Source organism: Phalangium opilio, unplaced genomic scaffold, assembly GCF_054372755.1.
Source record: "Phalangium opilio isolate 3A_F unplaced genomic scaffold, DU_Popi_V2 ptg000082l_1, whole genome shotgun sequence".
Classification (NCBI taxonomy): Eukaryota; Metazoa; Arthropoda; class Arachnida; order Opiliones; family Phalangiidae; genus Phalangium; species Phalangium opilio.
Genome location: NW_028324189.1, coordinates 20,876,546 through 20,898,735, shown reverse-complemented (window position 1 = coordinate 20,898,735; position 22,190 = coordinate 20,876,546). Strand labels below are relative to the sequence as shown.

At 38.0% G+C, this 22,190-nt stretch overlaps 2 protein-coding genes and 4 non-coding genes across 6 annotated transcripts; all 6 read right to left on the bottom strand.

Annotated features, from left to right (window-relative positions):
- Positions 1-3,246: 3,246 nt before the first annotated feature.
- TRNAY-AUA (transfer RNA tyrosine (anticodon AUA)) lies at positions 3,247-3,318 on the bottom strand. Its single transcript has one exon. It is a non-coding gene; the product is annotated as a tRNA-Tyr (tRNA).
- A 316-nt stretch (positions 3,319-3,634) lies between these two features.
- Positions 3,635-3,706, bottom strand: TRNAY-AUA (transfer RNA tyrosine (anticodon AUA)). The gene has a single exon. It is a non-coding gene; the product is annotated as a tRNA-Tyr (tRNA).
- A 316-nt stretch (positions 3,707-4,022) lies between these two features.
- Positions 4,023-4,094, bottom strand: TRNAY-AUA (transfer RNA tyrosine (anticodon AUA)). Its single transcript has one exon. It is a non-coding gene; the product is annotated as a tRNA-Tyr (tRNA).
- Positions 4,095-4,671: 577 nt separating this feature from the next.
- On the bottom strand, positions 4,672-4,743 carry TRNAY-AUA (transfer RNA tyrosine (anticodon AUA)). Its single transcript has one exon. It is a non-coding gene; the product is annotated as a tRNA-Tyr (tRNA).
- A 1,051-nt stretch (positions 4,744-5,794) lies between these two features.
- LOC149653760 (uncharacterized) lies at positions 5,795-6,661 on the bottom strand. The gene has a single exon (XM_089847054.1). It carries the CDS (start codon positions 6,659-6,661, stop codon positions 5,795-5,797), a length of 867 nt encoding a protein of 288 aa, XP_089703180.1.
- A 14,534-nt stretch (positions 6,662-21,195) lies between these two features.
- On the bottom strand, positions 21,196-21,804 carry LOC149653759 (uncharacterized). The gene has a single exon (XM_089847053.1). The coding sequence runs from the start codon at positions 21,787-21,789 to the stop codon at positions 21,196-21,198; it is 594 nt and encodes a 197-aa protein (XP_089703179.1). The 5' UTR covers positions 21,790-21,804.
- Between the last annotated feature and the right edge of the window lie 386 nt (positions 21,805-22,190).

Below are 22,190 nucleotides of genomic sequence, written 5' to 3'. Positions count from 1 at the left end.
GGGTACTTGTGGGTGCTTGTAGGTACTTGTGGGTACTTGTAGGTACTTGTGGGTACTTGTAGGTACTTGTGGGTACTTATAGGTACTTGTGGGTACTTGTGGGTGCTTGTAGGTACTTGTGGGTACTTGTAGGTACTTGTGGGTACTTGTAGGTACTTGTAGGTACATGTGGGTGCTTGTGGGTGCTTGTAGGTACTTGTGGGTAATTGTGGGTGCTTGTGGGTGCTTGTAGGTACTTGTGGGTAATTGTGGGTGCTTGTGGGTAATTGTGGGTGCTTGTGGGTGCTTGTAGGTACTTGTGGGTAATTGTGGGTGCTTGTGGGTGCTTGTAGGTACTTGTGGGTGCTTGTATGTACTTGTAGGTACTTTGCCTCCTCCATAGGATTAACATTACACTAAGTTTTGGAAGCTCGTAACTCTGGTTATATTAGATATACGGGCATATCCTTTGATTATGTAATAGTACTATTTGCCCCTTCTCTCCTTCGTAAACATTTGCTCCATAGGATACTCCATATACACCTACGGCACCATAGTCCTCCCAGCATCCTCAGCGGTTAGGTAGGGTCGTACTGGACGAAATTGTAAAGGGCGCTCCCTCTATCTTCAAAATAGAAGCTAGTTCTCATACAAATAAAATGGCTCTACGCGGCAGCACTTAGCAATCGCCTACCAAGGGTAGGGGCGTGCGCGAGGTACATTGGGAGAGATACGGTTCTGCAGGTCGCCCATCATCATTTCCAATCCATCTCAACTCCCTTATCCCTGTCCCAACCCCAGCGATTTCCAACCACTAGCATAGCCCACTCGATCGCGCTCTCTTTTCCCCGGCTACATATTTTGAAGATGGCACTTTTTAGGCGTATTAACATTCTTGGATCATCTTTGTGAACTTTTAGGGAAGCCCTGGCTATATTTTGTTTAAGGTTTTAAGCTTAATATCAAAAAGTTTATGCTACAAAAAAAGTTTGAAATTGACAATCTCGGATCGTCTTTGTGAAATTTTAAGGATATCCGAGTTTCATATTAAGCTTATGACAATTTTGAGCGAATGTTAAACGGACATAAATCAGCATTTTTAAAAATTTTTAAAAATTGTCAATTTGGTCCTATTTCTGGAATTTTTAGGGGGGCGCCTCGCGTTTCAATAAATGATTGTAAAAAATTGTACTATGTTAATTACAATAAGAATACAAACTTTTAATGATATACGTTTTTTTTTGAAGTATCATTATAAATAAATGTCTGATTGAGCTAAAGTTATGGTCCCCTTTATACATGTTTCTGCTAAGTGCAGATTTTGAAAATGTAAAACAGTTTCTTAACATTCTTAATTAAAATGAAGACTGAAGGAACAGATATTAATCAAAAATGTCTTGATTAGAATCAAGACCTAAAAAGTATCGATAAGACTGAGGTTATCACTTGTCTGAAGGATCAGATATTAATTTTTCTTTTTAATTGAAACTTAAATGCATGCTTAAGAAAAAACAACGTTCCATTACCGTTTTCCGTTGAAATAAATTATTTTACTGCTAATCAATTTCAAAAATTTACTTATCTCGGCTTTTCGACCACAATTCCATTCCCCGAAAACATTTTATCATTACATTAATTACTTTTGGGAGATAACGTGTTCAAATAACCTATAAAACAATAAAAAACTGTAATAGCGGTCTGTTTAGCCAGGAAAACAACCTTTTAAAAGTTACAAGTACTATATAACCCTTTCGAGACTAACAGGACCTGAGCAAACTATAGCTTAACCTGCTACTAGTACGACCAGGGAGAATTGATGTAAACTGGAGTTGAAATTTCATCATGTGCGACCTGCGGCCTGGAAACTCTCCCATTGTCCCAGTGTGTGCAGAACATAATTTTTTCGCTGTTATCTGCCAAAATCAATCTTTCTAGGTAGTGTTGCCTCCTCACTTGAATTTTTCATGATATATTAAGGTTTGAACGAACAAAATTCTAGATTACTATTTTCACTACCATGTCCCTCTGCTAACTTGAAGCAAACTTTCCTCTCTTTTTGCTGCTCATTACCGGTGCCATTCCCTTGACTTTATATTAGTTATAACTAATGAGTTTATTTATTTCAAACCAAAATATTTAAAAATGGATTCTTTTTCCTTTTGTGCTACTTTGAATTTACAAATGTATATAACGTTGTGCCGTGCCATGTCAAATAGTCTCTAACCATTGTTAGAAACTAGAGAGAGAAATTGGGCAGTAACACTGATCATGCCCTGAAATATGAGAGAGAACAATACGACGGTTGACTAAAGTACACTTGATATTACATCATTTTGCAAAAACCGCGAGTAAAAATCTTACTGCCCCTATTGAATTTGGCGCCATTGGTTTTAGAATAATTAAAATGTTCCACTGCGAAGCGTGCCGGTCTCGAATGGGGATGTAACGTCTTTAGGAACGCTAAACCATAGACGTACTCTCCCAAAAGTAAATAATGTAATGATAAAATGTTTTCGGGGAATGGAATTGTGGTCGAAAAGCCGAGATAAGTAAATTTTTGAAATTGATTAGCAGTAAAATAATTTATTTCAACGGAAAACGGTAATGGAACGTTGTTTTTTCTTAAGCATGCATTTAAGTTTCAATTAAAAAGAAAAATTAATATCTGATCCTTCAGACAAGTGATAACCTCAGTCTTATCGATACTTTTTAGGTCTTGATTCTAATCAAGACATTTTTGATTAATTACAGAGTGAACTAGGGTTTTAACCAAGGACGTCTCGATCTGCAGTCGAATGCTCTACCACTGAGCTTCCCCCCTTGTTCATAACCGGAATGTCGATTTAGCTAAAATAAACGAAATGATCCGTCCTGTTACAGGGGGAACTCGGGTTTCAACCAAGGACCTCTCGATCTGCATTCGAATGCTCTACCACTGTGCTATCCCCTCTTGTTCATAGCCGTAATGTCGAATTAACTAAAATAAACGCCATGATCCGTGCTATTACAGGGGGAACTCGGGTTTGAACCTAGGACCTCTCGATCTGCATTGAAATGCTCTACCACTGAGCTATTCTTCCTTGTTCATAGCCGTAATGTCGAATTAACTAAAATAAACGGAATGATCCGTGCTGTTACAGGGTGAACTCGGGTTTGAACCAAGGGCCTCTCGATCTGCAGTTGAATGCTCTACCACTGAGCTCTTCCCCTTGCTCATAGCCGTAATGTCGATTTAACTAAAATAAACGGAATGATCCGTGCTGTTACAGGGGGAACTCGGGTTTGAACCAAGGACCTCTCGATCTATAGTCGAATGCTCTACCACTGAGCTGTTCCCCCTTGTTCATAGCCGTAATGTCGAATTAACTAAAATAAACGGAATGATCCGTGCTGTTACAGGGGGAACTCGGGTTTGAACCAAGAACCTCTCGATCTGCAGTCGAATGCTCTACCACTGAGCTATCTCCCTTGTTCATAGCCGTAATGTCGATTTAACTAAAATAAACGGAATGATCCGTGCTGTTACAGGGGGAACTCGGGTTTGAACCAAGGGCCTCTCGATCTGCAGTTGAATGCTCTACCACTGAGCTCTTCCCCTTGCTCATAGCCGTAATGTCGATTTAACTAAAATAAACGGAATGATCCGTGCTGTTACAGGGGGAACTCGGGTTTGAACCAAGGACCTCTCGATCTATAGTCGAATGCTCTACCACTGAGCTGTTCCCCCTTGTTCATAGCCGTAATGTCGAATTAACTAAAATAAACGGAATGATCCGTGCTGTTACAGGGGGAACTCGGGTTTGAACCAAGGACCTCTCGATCTGCAGTCGAATGCTCTACCACTGAGCTATCTCCCTTGTTCATAGCCGTAATGTCGATTTAACTAAAATAAACGGAATGATCCGTGCTGTTACAGGGGGAACTCGGGTTTGAACCAAGGGCCTCTCGATCTGCAGTTGAATGCTCTACCACTGAGCTCTTCCCCTTGCTCATAGCCGTAATGTCGATTTAACTAAAATAAACGGAATGATCCGTGCTGTTACAGGGGGAACTCGGGTTTGAACCAAGGACCTCTCGATCTATAGTCGAATGCTCTACCACTGAGCTGTTCCCCCTTGTTCATAGCCGTAATGTCGAATTAACTAAAATAAACGGAATGATCCGTGCTGTTACAGGGGGAACTCGGGTTTGAACCAAGGACCTCTCGATCTGCAGTCGAATGCTCTACCACTGAGCTATCTCCCTTGTTCACAGCCGTAATGTCGAATTAACTAAAATAAACGCAATGATCCGTGGTATTAGAGGGGGAACTCGGGTTTGAACCAAGGACTTCTCGATCTGCATAAGAAATGCTCTACCACTGTGATATTCCCTCTTGTTCATAGCCGTAATGTCGAATTAACTAAAATAAACGCCATGATCCGTGCTATTACAGGGGGAACTCGGGTTTGAACCAAGGACCTCTCGATCTGCATTGAAATGCTCTACCACTGAGCTATTCTTCCTTGTTCATAGCCGTAATGTCGAATTAACTAAAATAAACGGAATGATCCGTGCTGTTACAGGGGGAACTCGGGTTTGAACCAAGGGCCTCTCGATCTGCAGTTGAATGCTCTACCACCGAGCTCTTCCCCTTGCTCATAGCCGTAATGTCGATTTAACTAAAATAAACGGAATGATCCGTGCTGTTACAGGGGGAACTCGGGTTTGAACCAAGGACCTCTCGATCTATAGTCGAATGCTCTACCACTGAGCTGTTCCCCCTTGTTCATAGCCGTAATGTCGATTTAACTAAAATAACGGAATGATCCGTGCTATTACAGGGTGAACTCGGGTTTGAACCAAGGACCTCTCGATCTGCAGTCGAATGCTCAACCACTGAGCTATTCCCCCTTGTTCATAGCCGTAATGTCGAATTAACTAAAATATATAATATAATATAATATAATATAAATACACAATATAATTCCATGAAATACCTTTTTGTCCGCAAAATTTCTTTCAATTGGTTTGTGTTTAAGTTTTTCCAAATCGATTGGAAATCCTGGTCCCCTCTCTTAAAAGTGAGAGCATTATCACTAAATATCGAATGTGGGATTCCTCTCCTACCGACCATACGCCTGAATGCCAGCAAGAAATCGTCCGTTTTCATTGAGTGCGCCAGTTCCAAACGCATCGCCCTAGTTACACCACAAGTAAACAAGCAGATGTAATACTTGGTTTTAAATTTCCCGCTAGATATGTACAACGGTCCTGCAAAATCTATTGCTGTTACCCTAAATGGGGCGATTTGTTGATTCTTTCTAACGGTAGGGGTGCTGTTGGAGCATGATAAGGTTTAGCCGCAAACCTTTTACAAATTAAACAATCGGGGATGACAAGCCTTTGTCATCTGCCTTCCCGCTATGATCCAGTATTATCAGAAGGGGATAATAGAAGAAGGATGACACTCTGTATCCTCTTAATGCTTTAGTTATGTAACGTCATTCTTCCCAGGCTCACCCTTTTAGTTTGCTTTCCCGCTCATCAAACTACAAATGGGCATCGCACCGTAAAGTGAATTCTATAATTGTTTGGCACTAAATCCCCAGCAATCATCCCACAAACCTCGTCTTGACGTGGGACAAAAATGCACAAGCGCGTCTTGCCAAATATTTAAACGCTAATAGAGTAATGATGAGGGAACTATTTATCGCGCATGTGATTCGTTTTAGTAACCTTGCTCTAAATGTTCCGATGTTGGGAAGAGTGACGTTACACTTACCCCGATTTGTGGTACACTTCTCTCGAAGAGAAGTATTATATACTTCTGGTATTATTCACGGGTTTGCGCGAGGGTGGTTTGCACTCTCCCGTGCAACATTTGCCAATGACTACGATTTGTTATTAATTCTGAAAGCTTATTTTTGGGCAGAATGATTGGGTGCTTTTTCGCGTATGACATGAGAGATTTTTGCAATCTCCCCCCAACGCAAAGAATCCCGTCCTCATTTAGGTGGGGATTTAGAGAAAGTATTTTTGATTTCGGGTTAATTGGTTGATTAATTTTTAAAGCGTTTATTTCAGGTTTAAATTCTCTTCCTTGGGTATGTTTGACCCATCTCAATTCAGCCCTACCCATTTCTTCGGCCGGGATTGGCCCCGTCCTATTGTTAATACCCATTTTAAGCTCGTAGAACCTAAATACGAATGCTGTTACTCGTAAAAGGCGCCCTAGAGAACTAAATTTGTTAATGTCTATCAAAATTTCCAAGCTTTTGGGTGTTTTTATATCAACCGCTAAGGTTAAAACTTTTCGTTTTTCTTTTTCAAAGTTTTCTAATTTAGTTTCATCTAGTTTAAGATCGTTTAAATGTTTGTTTGGCCATTCGGATTTTCCCAAAATTAACCAAGGCGGCCCCGAAAACCATAAATGATTGTTGACATATTTATCCGCCGACAGACCCCTTGTGAGGAGGTCTGCGGGATTTTGTGTGCCTGGGCAGTGAGCCCAACTTTTGGGGTTCGAAAGTTTCTGTATTTCGGCTATTCTGTTGGATACGAAAGGTGTGAATTTATCCTTTTCGTCTCTTATCCAACATATTGCTATTGTCGAATCCGACCAATAGTAAACGGCTTCAAGATTTTCTTTAAAGGTTGGCTTAATGTAATCAACTAAATTAACGCCTAAATAACAACCCATCAGCTCTAACCTGGGTAGAGTGTGTTTCCCTTTAAGGGGTGCTACCCGAGTTTTTGACGTTATGAGTGACTAGTCCACCCTTTGAGAAGTGGTCGTAAATCTTTCATAGACAGCGCACGCATGGGCGCCCAAGCTATCGTCGCAAAAGCAGTGAAGCTCTTGCGTAACTACCCTTCCTCCTCCAAAATATTTTCGGGGAATTTCTAATTTTGATATCTGTGGCATTTCCTTTGCCCAAGTTTCGAATGCCTTTGTTATTTCGTCCGGTAGGGTGCTATCCCAATTTTTGTCTTTGATTTTCCAAATCTCGTGGAAAATCAGTTTAGCTCTTGTGACGTAAGGCGCCAAAAGACCGATCGGATCAAATATTTTGGCAACCGAACTCAAAACTGAGCGTTTGTTATTTTTTCGTTTTGTAGCTTCTCGAGTATGGTTTCCAAATTGAATGAGAATTTGTCTAAACCTGTGTCCCATTTAATGCCTAGTATTTTTACTATTTCGGAGTCCGTTTCTGCTCTGAATATTTCTTCACCTTCGTGATTTCAGTCGTACGTTTCCCACATGTCTCTAAGTTCGGGACTATTTGTTTTCCACTTTCTGAAACGCATATATAACGCTAGGTATATATCATTAATTGATATATACCTAGCGATAATTCGAATGCCCCCTGGAAATTCTCCTCCCCAGTCCCTAGATCATCGACGTATACCGATTCATCCAGAACTTTAACGATTTTAGGGTCTTCTCCCTTGCCATTGTGAATGTGGTATTTTATGGTCCCCCCCCCCCAACAAAAATGGCGAGGAATTTATCCCGAAGGGTACTCGGGCTATTCGCATTATTTTGTACTGGTTAGGCACAATGTTTTCGTTTTTCTCTCTGACCAATAGGAATCTAACATGGTCCCTCCCGGACGGGTTTAACCCCACCATCAAGAACGCTTTTTCAATGTCAGCTGTGATGGCGATGTTATTTATACGAAATTTTAACAAAGGCATTGTAAATAAAGGGACGGGCTTGGACGAAACGGCGAGGCGCGGGGGTGGTGGGATGAACGTTTACACGCCCGGTAAGCCCCGAAATGCCGGAAGAGGATGCTGGAAACCGAAACGAGGAGGAGCATATGGATTCCATCTCACAGGAGGAGGGTACTGATGAAAGTCAGTAGGGGCGCGCAGTTGTGGGACACCGACCGGATGAGCATTCGGGCTTGAAAGCGGGGCATAATGCGCCACTGAAGAGAGGTGCGGCGTCATGTGAAGCATCGGCGAGTTATTCTGGGAATCAGAAGTGCGGGATCCGGAAGACTCATGGTGAGGACGAGGTTGAGGTCGAGTGGCGAGCGGGGCTCGATGGTGGGGAAGACGAACTACTTTGCAGTTACGGACCGCCAGGCCAGTTTCGCCATTGTCTAAACGTTGCTTAAGTTCAGCTCTGGCCGCGGCATGTTTAGAACGCTGTTTGGGAGTATAGTCAGGGCGAGCTTCAACGGAGAAGCCAGGGTCCGCAGCCTTACGCTGGCGTATGTGGAAGTAAATCAAACCCTTGTGGCCGGGCGAAAGGAGAATAACCTTAACAGGCCTTGGGCGAGCACCTGCAGGGGCAACACTTGACCGAGACGGAAGAAACGCGAGAAGGATTTCACATAGCAGTCGTGTAAAAAGGAGGGGATACGCTCGGAGTCAGCATCGTGCCCGTCGTCAGGAAGCCCGGACAGGAGAACATTGCATTGACGGTTCAGCACTAAATCAGTTTCTTCGTGTAACTGATCAACTATATCAGTTAGGTTAGGTCTGGGGCAACCGTCACCCGGCTGGTTGGCAAGTTGTTCTTCAACTTTTGAAGTAAACGCGGAAATTGCCTCGTCATGACGTTTGATGTCAGGGGCGAGGGCACTAATGACACAACGCTCATGTTGCGTCAGGGAGGGGGGTCCAGATCCTGCTACCTCTCTCTTCTCTAGACTCTATAGTACAGGAAAAATAGGTTTTAACCCTGAACAAATTGAAACAAAGCTGAAAATTTCAGATCTTATAGATTTTTGGGCGCTCTTTAACGTGGTGTGGTCTCCCACACTCTCCCATTGGAGGAATTTCCGCCATATTGGAAAATGGCGGACAAAATCGAGAAAACGTTTAATAACTCCGGTTCTACTTAACCGATTAACACGTAATTAGGCTTCCATTGTAGATGATCTTCAAACACATAATTCACCTCCTAAGATATTTTGTCCTACAACTAACCGGAAGTTCACAATCTGACTCTGAAGATTAGCCTCATATAAAAATGGGAATTTAAAGCATTTTATGGTTTCTATATTCAGAATACATTTCAAAATCGAGAAAAAGTTTAATAACTCTGGTTCTACTAACCCGATTAACAAGTTATTAGGCTTCAATTGTAGATTACTTTCAAACACATAATACATCCTAAAGATATGTTGTCCTACAGCTAACCGGAAGTTCACAACCTGACCCTGAAGATTAGCCTCATATAAAAAATGAGGATCTAAAGCATTTATGGTTTCTATTTTCAGAATACGTTTCCAAAATTAAACATATAGTTCCTATTACTGACAAATTTTGTTTCTTTTCTTACAAGAGCTATAATGTATAGTACGGGAGAGGGTAAAACAGCCTTTGTACCATCATAAAACTTAATGTTTTAATATATACCATTGTTCGCCCACACTTGCAGGGCCGGATTAACAATATTTTGGGCCCTAGGCAAGGCCTTAGACCCGGGCCCCCAGCCCCCCAACAGACCACAGTTTAAGAGAATCTAAGAGACATACTATTTTCTATACCTTTAATTGACTTAACACTTAACTGCATATTTAAATTTCTTTTTGAACTCAATAGTTAAATTTCTTTCATTCTAACTCAAGAAATTTATCAATTATCTCTTCATAGTCTATGAAGTTGTTTAGTAAATCCTTTTCAATATATATAAGATAAAGAATTTAATTTTTACTGGGCTAATGTGGTTCTTAGGTAGTTTTTCACTCTTTTTAAAGCTGAAAAGGATCTTTCGCCACTTGCATTGCAAACACAACTAAATTCTCAAAACAATTTCTAAGTTTGGAAAAGTTGAAATGATATTATTGGTACGAATGAAGGAATGAAAGAATTCTGGGTTTTTGCTTTCTTCATTCTTCACGAAATGCTTGAAATGTAGCAGTTCGTTTTCAAGCTCTTCAAAATTTAAATCATTGCAATACGTTTCTGCCAATTCTTGGAAAGCTCCAGAGAAAGATTCATCGGGAGCATGAATGTTAAAAATAGGTTTGAACTTTTCATCAGTGTCCTTGTTAACTTCAGATTGTTTTTTAGTATTTGTCATTAGATACGACGTAAAACACTTTTATTTTGAAAGCGCCCCGTCCACTCAGTTTGTTTTTAGCCACATCGTATGATGTACATCTACGATGAGGCTCTTAGTTTGGCCTCGTTTGGTTCGTGTATTTTAAGAGGATGGGCATTTTAATAGTAACTTTAAGCATTGCATTTAATCAGTGGCGTCGGAACCGGGGGGCAGGGAGGGCTCAAGCCCCTGCTCTAACGAAATGTGAGGGGGCGCAGCCCCCTCACATTTGGTTTTTAATTTTCTTACTTTGTATTCATTTAGGTATTAAATTTTAGATTAAAAATAAAAAATTGCTATATTTTAAGACCTACTGCATTACAAAAAATTGTAAAGCATATTTTAGCTATACTTTCTGAATTTCTTTAATAGTAGTCTCACCCCTTGAGAAATACGGTCCAGGGCTGATACTAAGTCACTTTTTTCAAATTCGGTTACTAAAAGTCACTTTTCCAAAAATTAGTTACTATTTGCCATTTTTTTTGGATTTTTGAGTCTTTCGGTGTTATTTATCTTCTCGACCACAAAGTTAAACGTAATATATTTGTCTTATGACGGTTTAAACGAAAAAATAGCGAGATCACAGTTGATCAAAGTCCAAAATCGTGGAGCTCGCTTCGCTCGCTCAGCAAATTTTTAACTTATTATTTAAAATTAATCCAATTCAAATGAATGTTTGTTTTATTTTTGAATGCTTTGCATTCTGTAATTGAATTTCGCCGTAGACCTTTTATGAGGTGACCTTTCTTTTGACTGGAAATATCTAAGACCATAGATTGGGCTTAATTACGACTCCGACCTTTAAAATATCTTTTAAATCGGTCATCTCTGAAAACATTTCATTTCAAGTGGCCCTTTTTATAGCTTGATTTACCCCTATTTAGTCCCTTTTTGCTTTCTATTTCTAAATTAATTAGTCACTTATTCAACTAAAATTGAGCGTATGAGTGAGTATCACCCCTGAATACCTTATGCATAGTCTCATTCCAGGTTAATATCGTCTTACAGTCTCATGCCTCATCCCCGGTGTATATCTATAATTATACTATTTAAAATAATACTTGTGTAAATTACGACAACAGCTTTCAAAAGACGCTCCGGAGCAGGTTTGGGGCGTTATCCCATACATCCTCCCTGGTCTTCATCGGAGCCCGAGCCCCCCAACTTCAAAACACTTCCGACGCCCCTGCATTTAATTGTATCTGTAAGGGTTAGCATTTTGAATTGTGTTTTACGATTGCTCGACATATTTAAAGCGAGATAAAGGATTATGGTGTTACCTTAATTAAAATGGAAGGTTTAATACTCCCTTTAAAATTCCTGTCACCAGTTGACAATAAGGGTTTCACGCTTTCAATCCCGCTCCCCTATATCAAAATTCAAAGAACCGACGTTAAATTTAGAATGGCCTTAAGGAGATGTTAATTATTAGAAGTTACGTGTATTTCTCCACAAATCGAGAAGAATTTAAAAAAAGCACTAAGTTGTGGCCCTAAATATTACAATTATAATGTAAGTAAATTTATTGAAGTAAGGATTAAGGGTTATTATTTTTGTTAGGGCAACGAGGGGTTATTCACTCTCATTTTCTGTACTTCTTTTAATGGGCATTTACGGGTATTTCGTTTAAACACTGATAAAGGATGCTCATCGTGGGGGTACTCACGTTTTTCGTTCGTGTCACACTATTATAATTATAACAGAAGTAAAAAATGAAGTAATCATTTTAAAACAGTTCAGGTAGCGCATCGAGGGCTATTCACTTAAATTTTCTGTACGCCTGTCAAGTACTGTACGATGTGGCTACTATTACGAGCCCAACCCTTGGGTCGCCTTGTTCTTTCCTGCGCCTTTAACATATTTACGTATTTTTTCCCCTTTCTTCGTTACTTTTGTAAATTATCTCTTTTGTGAGCTGAGCAATTATTTAAAATATTTCAAATTATCACGACCACCCCGAATAAAGCTTCTCAAGGAATCATACAATGCAACCCCAGTGTTTAATGACGGTCAGTAACAACACGATTCAAAATGAAATTTCTTTCTCCGAGGATTACGACTTCTCAAAATACATTTCCATTGAATTTTTAAGTTTCTTTTCGTCTTTTTCTTTCTTCCTTTATAAATTGCCATAATGTTTTTGGGTAACGGTTTTTCCAACATTACGCTGCCGTTACATCTCACCTGGCTTTTCCATGGTGTCAGTGACGTTATGTTTTGGTAGAGAAAGAGGGGGAATATATTTTTTGGTTTTTCATTTTCTCAATTTTGGAAAACTAGCTGATTACGGGCCCCTCAGATATCCGGGCCCTAGGCAATTGCCTAACTTGCCTAGTGGTTAATCCGGCCCTGCACACTTGTCAATACGGCTAAAGTTGAGTTAAAGCGTGTGAAACAAAGTTAACATAACCAAGTGTATACTTTAAATGAAGATTATGGAATTGAGCTTTTGAATTAGCTTCTCTTCCACCAACAAGTGCGGCAGCAAAGCAGCATTCAAATAGAGTTTATCACCAAGTTCAAACGTGGCTTGGAAGCAGGCTAAATGCTTGAGAATGGGCTTGGAGACAGGTAGGATCTGAACTCAAACCAATCGTTACCACTCTACAACCTGCTCCAGCTGAGCTTCTGCAGATGATTGCTCGTAAATGCAAGGAAGTCTGTGATTTGAAAAGTGAATGCGGTAAAACTGGTCCAGTCTGTTCTTCAATTTGTAGACAATGCAAGGGAGTATCTTGTTCAAATGAACAAAGAGATTTTGAGGCTCAACTTCAAGTAGAGGACTATGATTAAACTTAAGCTTAACCAATATTGATAAATATACTAAAATACAAGTTGTAAACAAAAAATAAACCTCTCCGATACAAGACGCAATTAAGAGGTTATTCTCACAAATAATTAAGAAAATATAATTGATGTTAATTACTTTAGTCGTCAGTAGTTTAACGTAAGTCTACTGAAGTCGTTTTAAGAAACTTAATTCCTAAAATAATTTTAAACATAGCTATTGTTGACGTTTGAATTCTAGCGTATGCCTCTTTAACAATTTTTGGAAATTTAGGGTATATATTCTGTAAGGCGATTGATTCACAATAAATGATAAGAAATCCGCAATTGCATGAACCTTTGGTTGAAGCCCTGCAATTTGGAGGCTAGACGTTTCTCGTAACCCTAGCCGATGGCCACGCACTTCTTGATCCTAACGTTGGGAGTAGAAGCCAAAAATTACTGCGGACGCGGTGACCGACACACAGACAGACAGACACCCCCCCCCACACACGTCCAGTATAATACCTCTCCGTGACGTCATCGTCACTTAAAGTGAATAATATATTTTAGGTTTAAAACCCTCTTTGCATTTATTTCGCTCGAAACCGTTTCGAAATACTCAAAAATTAGATTTGCCTTACCTTCCGGGCTTGATTGTGAACTTCCGGTTAGTTGTAGGACAACATATCTTTAGGATGTATTATGTGTTTGAAAGTAATCTACAATTGAAGCCTAATAACTTGTTAATCGGGTTAGTAGAACCAGAGTTATTAAACTTTTCCTCGATTTTGAAATGTATTCTGAATATAGAAACCATAAAATGCTTTAAATTCCCATTTTTATATGAGGCTAATCTTCAGAGTCAGATTGTGAACTTCCGGTTAGTTGTAGGACAAAATATCTTAGGAGGTGAATTATGTGTTTGAAGGTGATCTACAATGGAAGCCTAATTACGTGTTAATCGGTTAAGTAGAACCGGAGTTATTAAACGTTTTCTCGATTTTGTCCGCCATTTTCCAATATGGCGGAAATTCCTCCAATGGGAGCGTGTGGGAGACCACACCACGTTAAAGAGCGCCCAAAAATCTATAAGATCTGAAATTTTCAGCTTTGTTTCAATTTGTTCAGGGTTCCCTCTATTTTTGGGCTAAAATGACTGTACTACTAACTTAACTCGCTTGATATCCTAAGCGAGCGTAGCTACGTGGTAGCGCGTGCGGGCGTCTTCACTGACGTCTCGTATGGATCAGGACGTCGCAGGTTCGCCTCCCGGCACCGACAGAAAATAATTTCAATTGAAATAAAATATGTTACGCCACCTATGAGGTGTAACGTGAACTACGGATGAATTTCGAGTTGAAAATTCGCAATGTTCATTTATGACAAAATTCATCAGGTCATAACATTTCCAGCCAGCCGACTAGCAGAGGTCGGAACAATAGTTTTCCAGCTTTAAAGAGCGGCAAAACTAAAATCAGCTTACTCCATTGTCTCTGTGTTTTGGACGAACAACCTTATATCATCTTTGTTTTTCAAAAATTGCAAGTCAAGAGATTCCGAATTCGCCTTGGTAGCTAAAAAAAAGAAAAGCTTCGCCATATGGCGTAACATATTCAGCCGGCCCCTAGTGAAAATAATGTTAGTTTTTCCTATTATTTTGGAAATTATTCAAAGGCACTCACTTGAACTTTCGTTTTGTTCGTCGTTTTGCATGTACGTATCGAATTTTCGCAAAACTGGGGTTTCGTCGGGAAGTGCTTTATACAATCCAGCATTGTTCAATGCCCCCTTTACGCCTGTCTCCCACTGCACCTCTTTTGCAGACGAAACAAGTGGCATGAATGGGTCGGACGGTAAGGATTGGTTTGATGGAAAATTAGGTGTGGACGGAAATGATGGTACAGATGGTATGGACGGGGCAGATGACATTTGTAGATCAGATATCACGATTGGTTCAGGCCTTGTTTCTCTACAAACGCGTATATATTTAATTGGTTGTTCAATTATTCAAAGCATCTAAATAACTTACCAGCAATGATTTCTGATAACAGATGGCTATCAAGTTCATCGTCTGATGATCCCTCTTGAAGCTCGTTCAAAGACTTCGCTTCGCTTTTCGCGTTAAAGACTCGTTGAAAGTATCATCGTCGTCATTCTCTTCAGAAAAGCTAATTATTTTGGCTCGTTTTCTGCGTGGTTCTAATATAAAGTCAAAAACACGCTTCAATTATTACAGATACCATTAAGATTTCAAGTAGTTTGTCTTACCTTTATGTCTTTCGTTCTTATCACCTTCGAATCCCTTAATCTTGCACCCAATTTTCAAAAGAAGTTTCTGGACATCTAAAAATAAAGAGAAGTATAAATATTTAGATTCATAAAAAGTCACAAATGTTATTATATAGTGTTAAAAGAATGTATTAAAATATCGACATAAATCTTACCTCTGAACTTGATTGTGTCGTTTTGTATAAAGACTAGAAAGGTAACTCGCAAGTAGGAAATAATGCGTATTTATTGGTTTTATAGACATTTGAATTTGCTGTTTCATATATGAAACGACTTTTGACGGCTTAGTGTTCTAAAACTATTCTAGAAATTCGAGCAAGCATTTTCTTTAACGAAAATTACACCATACTAGTTTTATCCCACTGATTATGCACGTGGTTGAAAAATTAACTCCTTATCTCCGACGTGAGATACATACCTTGTTCTAGCTTCGGTTGTTAGAACTCGCATGTGTCATGTGACCATAGTCCTTATCATTCTCAATGGAATCCACGTTTATTTTTCAATTTAGCCTCTAGTACCATGTAGGTCAAAATAGCGAAATCCAAAATGTTGAAGGCACAATATCGACGGTCAAAATAGCGAAAATAACAACAGCGAAATGCAACAATAGCGAAATATCTTTATAGCGATAGCAAAGTTAGCGAATTTCAATTACCTCAAAATCTTTAAACGATAAATACATTTTTAGCGAAGTTAATAACCTTTACAACGAAACCTAATATAAAGTAGTAAAGATTGGAAAACTGCGAAATTGAATGCACATGCGATGAAGATAGCATCGTTACTATAACATAATCAAAGCATTGGTCGAGTAATCCTCAAAACTATAATGCAGCCAGCCACTTAAGGTCTAGAATGTTTCGAGAACCTTTTGAAATCAGAGCTTAAAGATTGTCGAGAGCTACTTCAGAGCTAAATCCCCCCATCAGAGAAAAAATGGACATAATCCCCTCTCGTAGGCGACAAAATCCCCGGACAATTTCCCCCCGAATGGATGTCGAGGACAAATTCCCCCGGCCCCAGGTCAAATTCAACCAGCCCCAGGACAAAATTCCCACCAAACTGTTATTGATAGGGATGTAAATCTTTATTATATTAAGTATATAAAATAAAGAAAAGTATTCCGCAAAAAGGAGTAATGTTATATCGGAAGTAAATAAAAAATTTGTTTTTTGGAAAATGCATATTATTTTGGAAAGTCTAAGAAGATAAACCACATTATTTTGGAAAAGGCATATTATTTTGGGAAGTCAATTAAGATAATCAACAATATTTTGGATAAGGCATATTATTTCGGGACGTCAATGAATATAAACAACAATATTTTGGAAAAGGCATATTATTTCGGGACGTCAATGAAAATAAAATACAATATTTTGGAAAAGGCATATTTTTTGGAAGTCAATAAAAATAAAATACAACATTTTGGAAAAGGCGTAAAATTTTAAAGTTATTTATAAAATATTACCAACCAAACTCTACCTAACCTAATCCAACCTAACCGAACAAAACCTAACCTAATCCAATCGAACCTAAACGAACCAAACCTAACCCAACCCGAATAAAATTAAAATATTGTCAAACTGAACGTAAACATTGAAAGTCATTAACACCACCAATTAACAATTCCAATGCAAAAGTTGTTTCATATTTGCAAATTCTCACCATATTTATGCTAAGAACTTTACGTTAACCTATCTTTGCCCTAGAAATGGATGAACGTCAACGAATTAATCTTAAATAAGTCAAATTTAATTTTAATAATATTTATTTACCTTAGGGGTTTCGAACCCACCATCCTTCACTCCGCTTTTCAACGCCTTATCCACTATGCCACCAGATCACTGACACTGCTAGTGTTTTAGATAATTTTGATATTGTATTTTTCACGACCTTTTATTAAACACTGTCGGGGGATTATGATCGGAGGATTTTGTCATGAGAGAGCTGGGAATTTGTACGTTTTCAAAAATGTGGAATTATGACCGGGGGTCTTTCGTCTTGGGGGGTATTTAGTCCGTATACACTCCGTTTTTGCATTCCCTGTTACGGGAGATTATGGTCAGTGTTTTATCTTTTAGTATGGAGTGCGTATGCATTTTTAAAAATATTTTAAGGTACCCTAAGAAATTCGCTATTGTTGTTCTCTCCAATATTTCATTTCGCTGTTGTTGTTCTCGATATTTTTGCACTTCGCTAACCTTGCTATTTCTATTACTGCATTTCACTGTTCTCCTCGCTATTATTGCATTTCCCTATTGTTTGTTTAGTTGAAATTCGATATTTTATATACGATATTGTGACCTGATACCCATCTGGGAAACGATTACTCGGTTTTGGGAGCTGTATTCGTATTAAAATCGGTTATTCGAATTTCTTTCCGAAAAAACTGGTTATTCGAATTTCTTTTGGAAAAATTGGTTATTCGAATTTCTTTTCGAAAAATCGGTTATTCGAGTGTAGCCGCGATAAAGTGAAACCTCTCCCGTCCTATCTTAAGCATAACCATTATGACGGAAAGATATAAACGGCTTCTTACGGCGAATGACGAACAATCAACGGCATAGACTATCCGGTAAAAACCGTCGAGGTGAAAACCTTATAGGATTAACATGGGATTTTTCACCCTGTTATGTAGAAGCCCCACTTTACCATTACTCCCGTTGAGGGTTTTGAAACGCACCTTTTGTAGGAATACCATAAATATTTCAGATTATTTAAAACGAAACTGTTTTATTGTGTATCTTTTTCGTAAATAATACCATTACCATCGAATATAGAAACCTTGATTGTTGGATCATGAAGAGTTTCTGAGACAGTCTTCATCATTAAGCTCTCCTTTAAATTGATCTGCTATCAATTCCAACAAAGTTGATCGTAGTTTTTCGAGGTAGGGACTTTTAGCTGCGTACACTTCTTGAAATGTTCCCAGTAGTGTTAGAATTAGTTTGGAAGCAATTGGAGCTTGGGACTAAAAATATCCGTTGACAATTTGCAGTTGCGCAGGATTTCATGTAACTCCTTTAGTTTGTGGAGGTCATTTTCACATGGATGTGTAAGACTTTTTCACTGCATACTACTGTCTTCCTTGGCACTGATGACGGTTTGCCTTAAAGCCTCAATCATACCTGGCTATAATTAAATTAAAACAAACTTAAATGAAACGAAGAGCTAAAATAATTGAATATATTTCACCTCATTTAAACGTTTTATTTTCATGATAAGGGAATTACACCTTTCTTCTCCTTCGTGTTTCAAATCTTTCCCTCCACGCGACAAGTTTTTAAAGACATGAGTCCATTTCCGCGATTGATGAAGAAACGTAATCCAGCCGTCTATTTTCTTGGCTATTCTCTCCGTTTTCTTAAATTTCTTGATAGCTCCGTTTATGACAAGTTGTATGGAATGAGCCACACACCTCTTTCTAAAAAGAGAATGGTTAATGTCGGACCTATGTCTATTTGATTCATCAAGATCTTCGATTTCTCCAGATGAATCTTCAGAATCTCTGACGCTAGTTGGGCCATCTTAAAAGAAGTCTTCAATAATCTTCCATCCTATAATTTATTTGTTCCATTTAAATATTTTAATGCAGAAGAGACACTAACATAGTTATTAATACTTAACCTCCTTTAAGTTCAATTACTTCCTCACCGCTTTCGGATGGTACATTTATTATGACCTAACTAGCGCCATTCTTGATGAACATAGATCTTCGAATAAGTCGTTCATCTTAAACGCTCGACTTATATTGCCTGCGTTGTCGGCACAAACGTTATAAATCTTAAGGCCATAAAGGAAGTTCTAATAAATGTTTTAGATATGGCCTGATACCTGTTTTAACCGATACCGATATTTTACCCAATCCTTTGAATAAACCGATATAAACCTATACCGATATATTAACCGATATAAATAATAAAATAAATAAAAAATAGATGCTAAATTATAGGTTGGATAATAGTTACTTTATTTTGATATGAAATCACAGCTTGTAACTTATTCCAAAATGAGTATTTGAAGTAGACTAAATATGTAAAACAATTTTGAGAATTTCTAACATTTTTTTTAAATTTTCTAAACTGTATGCGTATCACAGAAAAACACTTTTTCCCCGTGTTAACACGCGTTCAACTTGGAGGTCAGGCATCCAAAGGAATAATACTAATTGTATTATGTAATAATTCAGTATTTAAAGAGTGCACTTGTTCAAAACCGCCAACTTTTTGACTTTTTGAGGTATCAGAATCCCCAGTTATACGTCGACTGCTCACTCTGCTGTAATTCTCTAGGCTTGTGATTCATGTTTTCTGTACAGGGTGATAGATTTTATATCAAATATTATCCCTCTTAAAGGATTTAATTATTAAAAATTTATTTAAAATGTTATTACAAAAAGTTATAATTTTGTAACCCCCTTCGGGGGGGAAGTATGAAACTAGCCATAGAGGTAATGGTAAACATTGCGAACAACAAGATTCTGTCGTTGCGCATAGAAAGGATTAGCCTGTTTATGGACATACAACCTTACAGTATATCGTAGTGGTATCTATGCTCCTTGGTTTTCGTTCCAAAACTTCCGTTGGCTGGGATCTCCGTCGAAAAGAAAAATGGCGAAATGGTGGACGTAGAAACACGTTGCAAATCTTATATTAAAGAAACTGGGAATAAATTTGTCCAAACCGTTTTAATTTAACCACGGAATTCTCACTCACACATATCACAAAAAAAACATCATTGACGATCGTTTAAATGTTTTGTAGAAAACTAGAAACCCCGACTAAAAGCCAACTTCTTAGCCAAGGCTTAATTTACACCGTTCCGACAGAAGCAGACGTCAGCCATTTTCGCTCCCAAAATCACAAGATAAAAATAGTGCTAAACCGGAAGTGTCTAAGTTAATGCCCGTGGGCGCTAAAAAATGGGGTAACTATTTCTTTAGGAGTTAAGCGGTGTATGAATCCGCTGAGCTTTACGGCGAAACTTTGTTGTTACGGGCTTTTTAACCAGTTTCGTACTTCGGGTTATTATGAACTCCTGATAAAACTAATATTGAATTGACATCGAGGTAATTTTTGCAATTTTTTATCCTATATTTCCTATAATTTAAAATTTTCAATCCTATTTTTTTCCTATAATTCGCAACTATATTTCCTTTATTTTTTAATAAAATTTTCAAAAATTTCCCTGGTCACCCTGTGATATACACCAGTATGGTTTCAAATGCTTTTCCCTTTAAACTTTTATCATTCATATTGTTTATTTCTGCTATAGACAGTACCGCTACTGTGCATACCGCGCTTTTACAGCACGCGTTTATGGGCAGTTGGGTAAAAATGTCAGGAGACCATTGCCAAGTTGCGCTGTATCAAAAATTAAAGAAACCTTCCCATCTGAAGAATATTCAGGATTCAAATATCCACGCCGATGAAAGAAATGCATTATAACTTTTTAACTTTCCTGTTATTTTAATTTTAAGGGAATTTCAATATTTTTGCTCTAGTTTACCAAATGAAACGTTTTTGTGATAGTTGGCCAAATAATTAACAGAAATACTGTTAATGATAAAAAATAGTATAAGTAGGATAACTACGGCTTAAATTAAGAATTATTCCTGTTATAATAGTTTTTTATTTTAAGGTCATTTCAATATTTTTGCACTAGTTTACCAAATCAAACTTTTTGTGATACTTGGCCAAATAACTAACAGAAAAACTGTTAATGATAAAATAATTTTAATATGATAATTACAACTTAAAATGAGAATTACTACTGTTGTAATAATTTTAAATTTGAAGAGAATTGTAATATTTTTTGATAGTCGGCCATAAAATTAACATAAATAATGTTAATGATAAAACAGTAGAAATAGTATAGAATGATAATTACAGCTTAAAATTAGAATTACTCCTGATATAATCTACTTCATTACAAAATATGAATAAGTTATACCACGAGAATTCTTCCTTTCAGTCTGTGATTATTATATTATATAAACCACAATATTTAACATTTATTAAATTTGTGATAATCATACAAAGTGAGTGGTATTACTATTTTTATATATTTAAATGAAATTAAATAATTTCTGATATAAAAAACTCATACATTTAGTTTCTTTTCGCGTACCTAGACTGAAAATCTTTAATTGCGTCTTCCACTTTAGGTCGTTTGTAGGAAGACGCGAGGCTTGGAAGGGGCGTAAAAGTGGTTGTTTTACCTTCTTCGTAACTTGAAACAGTTTTTAATACATCGATAAGTTCCATCATCAGTTTTTCAAAATATTCATATGAGCTTTCTACTTTAATTTTCTTTAAACTATGTTCGCCAGCTTTCACTTTGGGATAGACCAGTTTGTAACGTAAAGTTCCTTCTTCAGTTGTAGCTTGCTTTTTGTTACTGTTTTCGTTGAAGTGCAAGGCAGCTATTATTAGTCCAGCATTCATTCCACGTAAAGAATAGTGCGTTGACTTGGGAGCAAAATGGTTTATTACGCTATGAAAAACTTCCGCGCTGGAAGTCTGTTCGTAAGGTGAAAGCTGCTTAATGTCCCGCATGAGCCTAAATGACATTTTTTCCAATTCTAAATACGCATCACTTTCTCTTATCAACCATTTTCGACTTGGTCCTTCAAGTTCTCCATGTTCACAACAACCAAATGGCCCGTCGTGTTCCTCATGAATGTCGAGAATGTGATTTAACATGGGTAGCCATTTTGCCACCATTAACTCTGGATGACCATCACTTGTCGAAGCCAGCCAGTAGATGTGGTTAGAAATACTATTGGCCCATTCACTAAGAATTGAAAACTCTTTTTCTTCCCCAGTGTTTTCAATTTACTGGCATATCCTTTACTTATATGCCAACAATCAAACATATGCACTATATCTGGATGACACTTTTTCAAATATGACCTAATTTGAACGTGACGATCTGTAATAATGTGACTGATTGACACCTCATTTTTAAGGAAGTCCAAGCAGCGAATCAGGCCTTCTTTTTCCATGTAGGAGCTCCCTCCAACTTCGTTTGATTGTACAAATGAGAAATGTATAACTTTGTTTTCAGTTGTTTCAACAATCGTATAACTTCCGTACTTGGCCGA

What these genes read in the sequence shown, in the direction of transcription:
- LOC149653760 (XM_089847054.1), bottom strand. Translation starts at nt 6,661, where the DNA reads ATGGGTTGTTATTTAGGCGTTAATTTAGTTGATTACATTAAGCCAACC.
- LOC149653759 (XM_089847053.1), bottom strand. Translation starts at nt 21,789, where the DNA reads ATGTTAAATCACATTCTCGACATTCATGAGGAACACGACGGGCCATTT.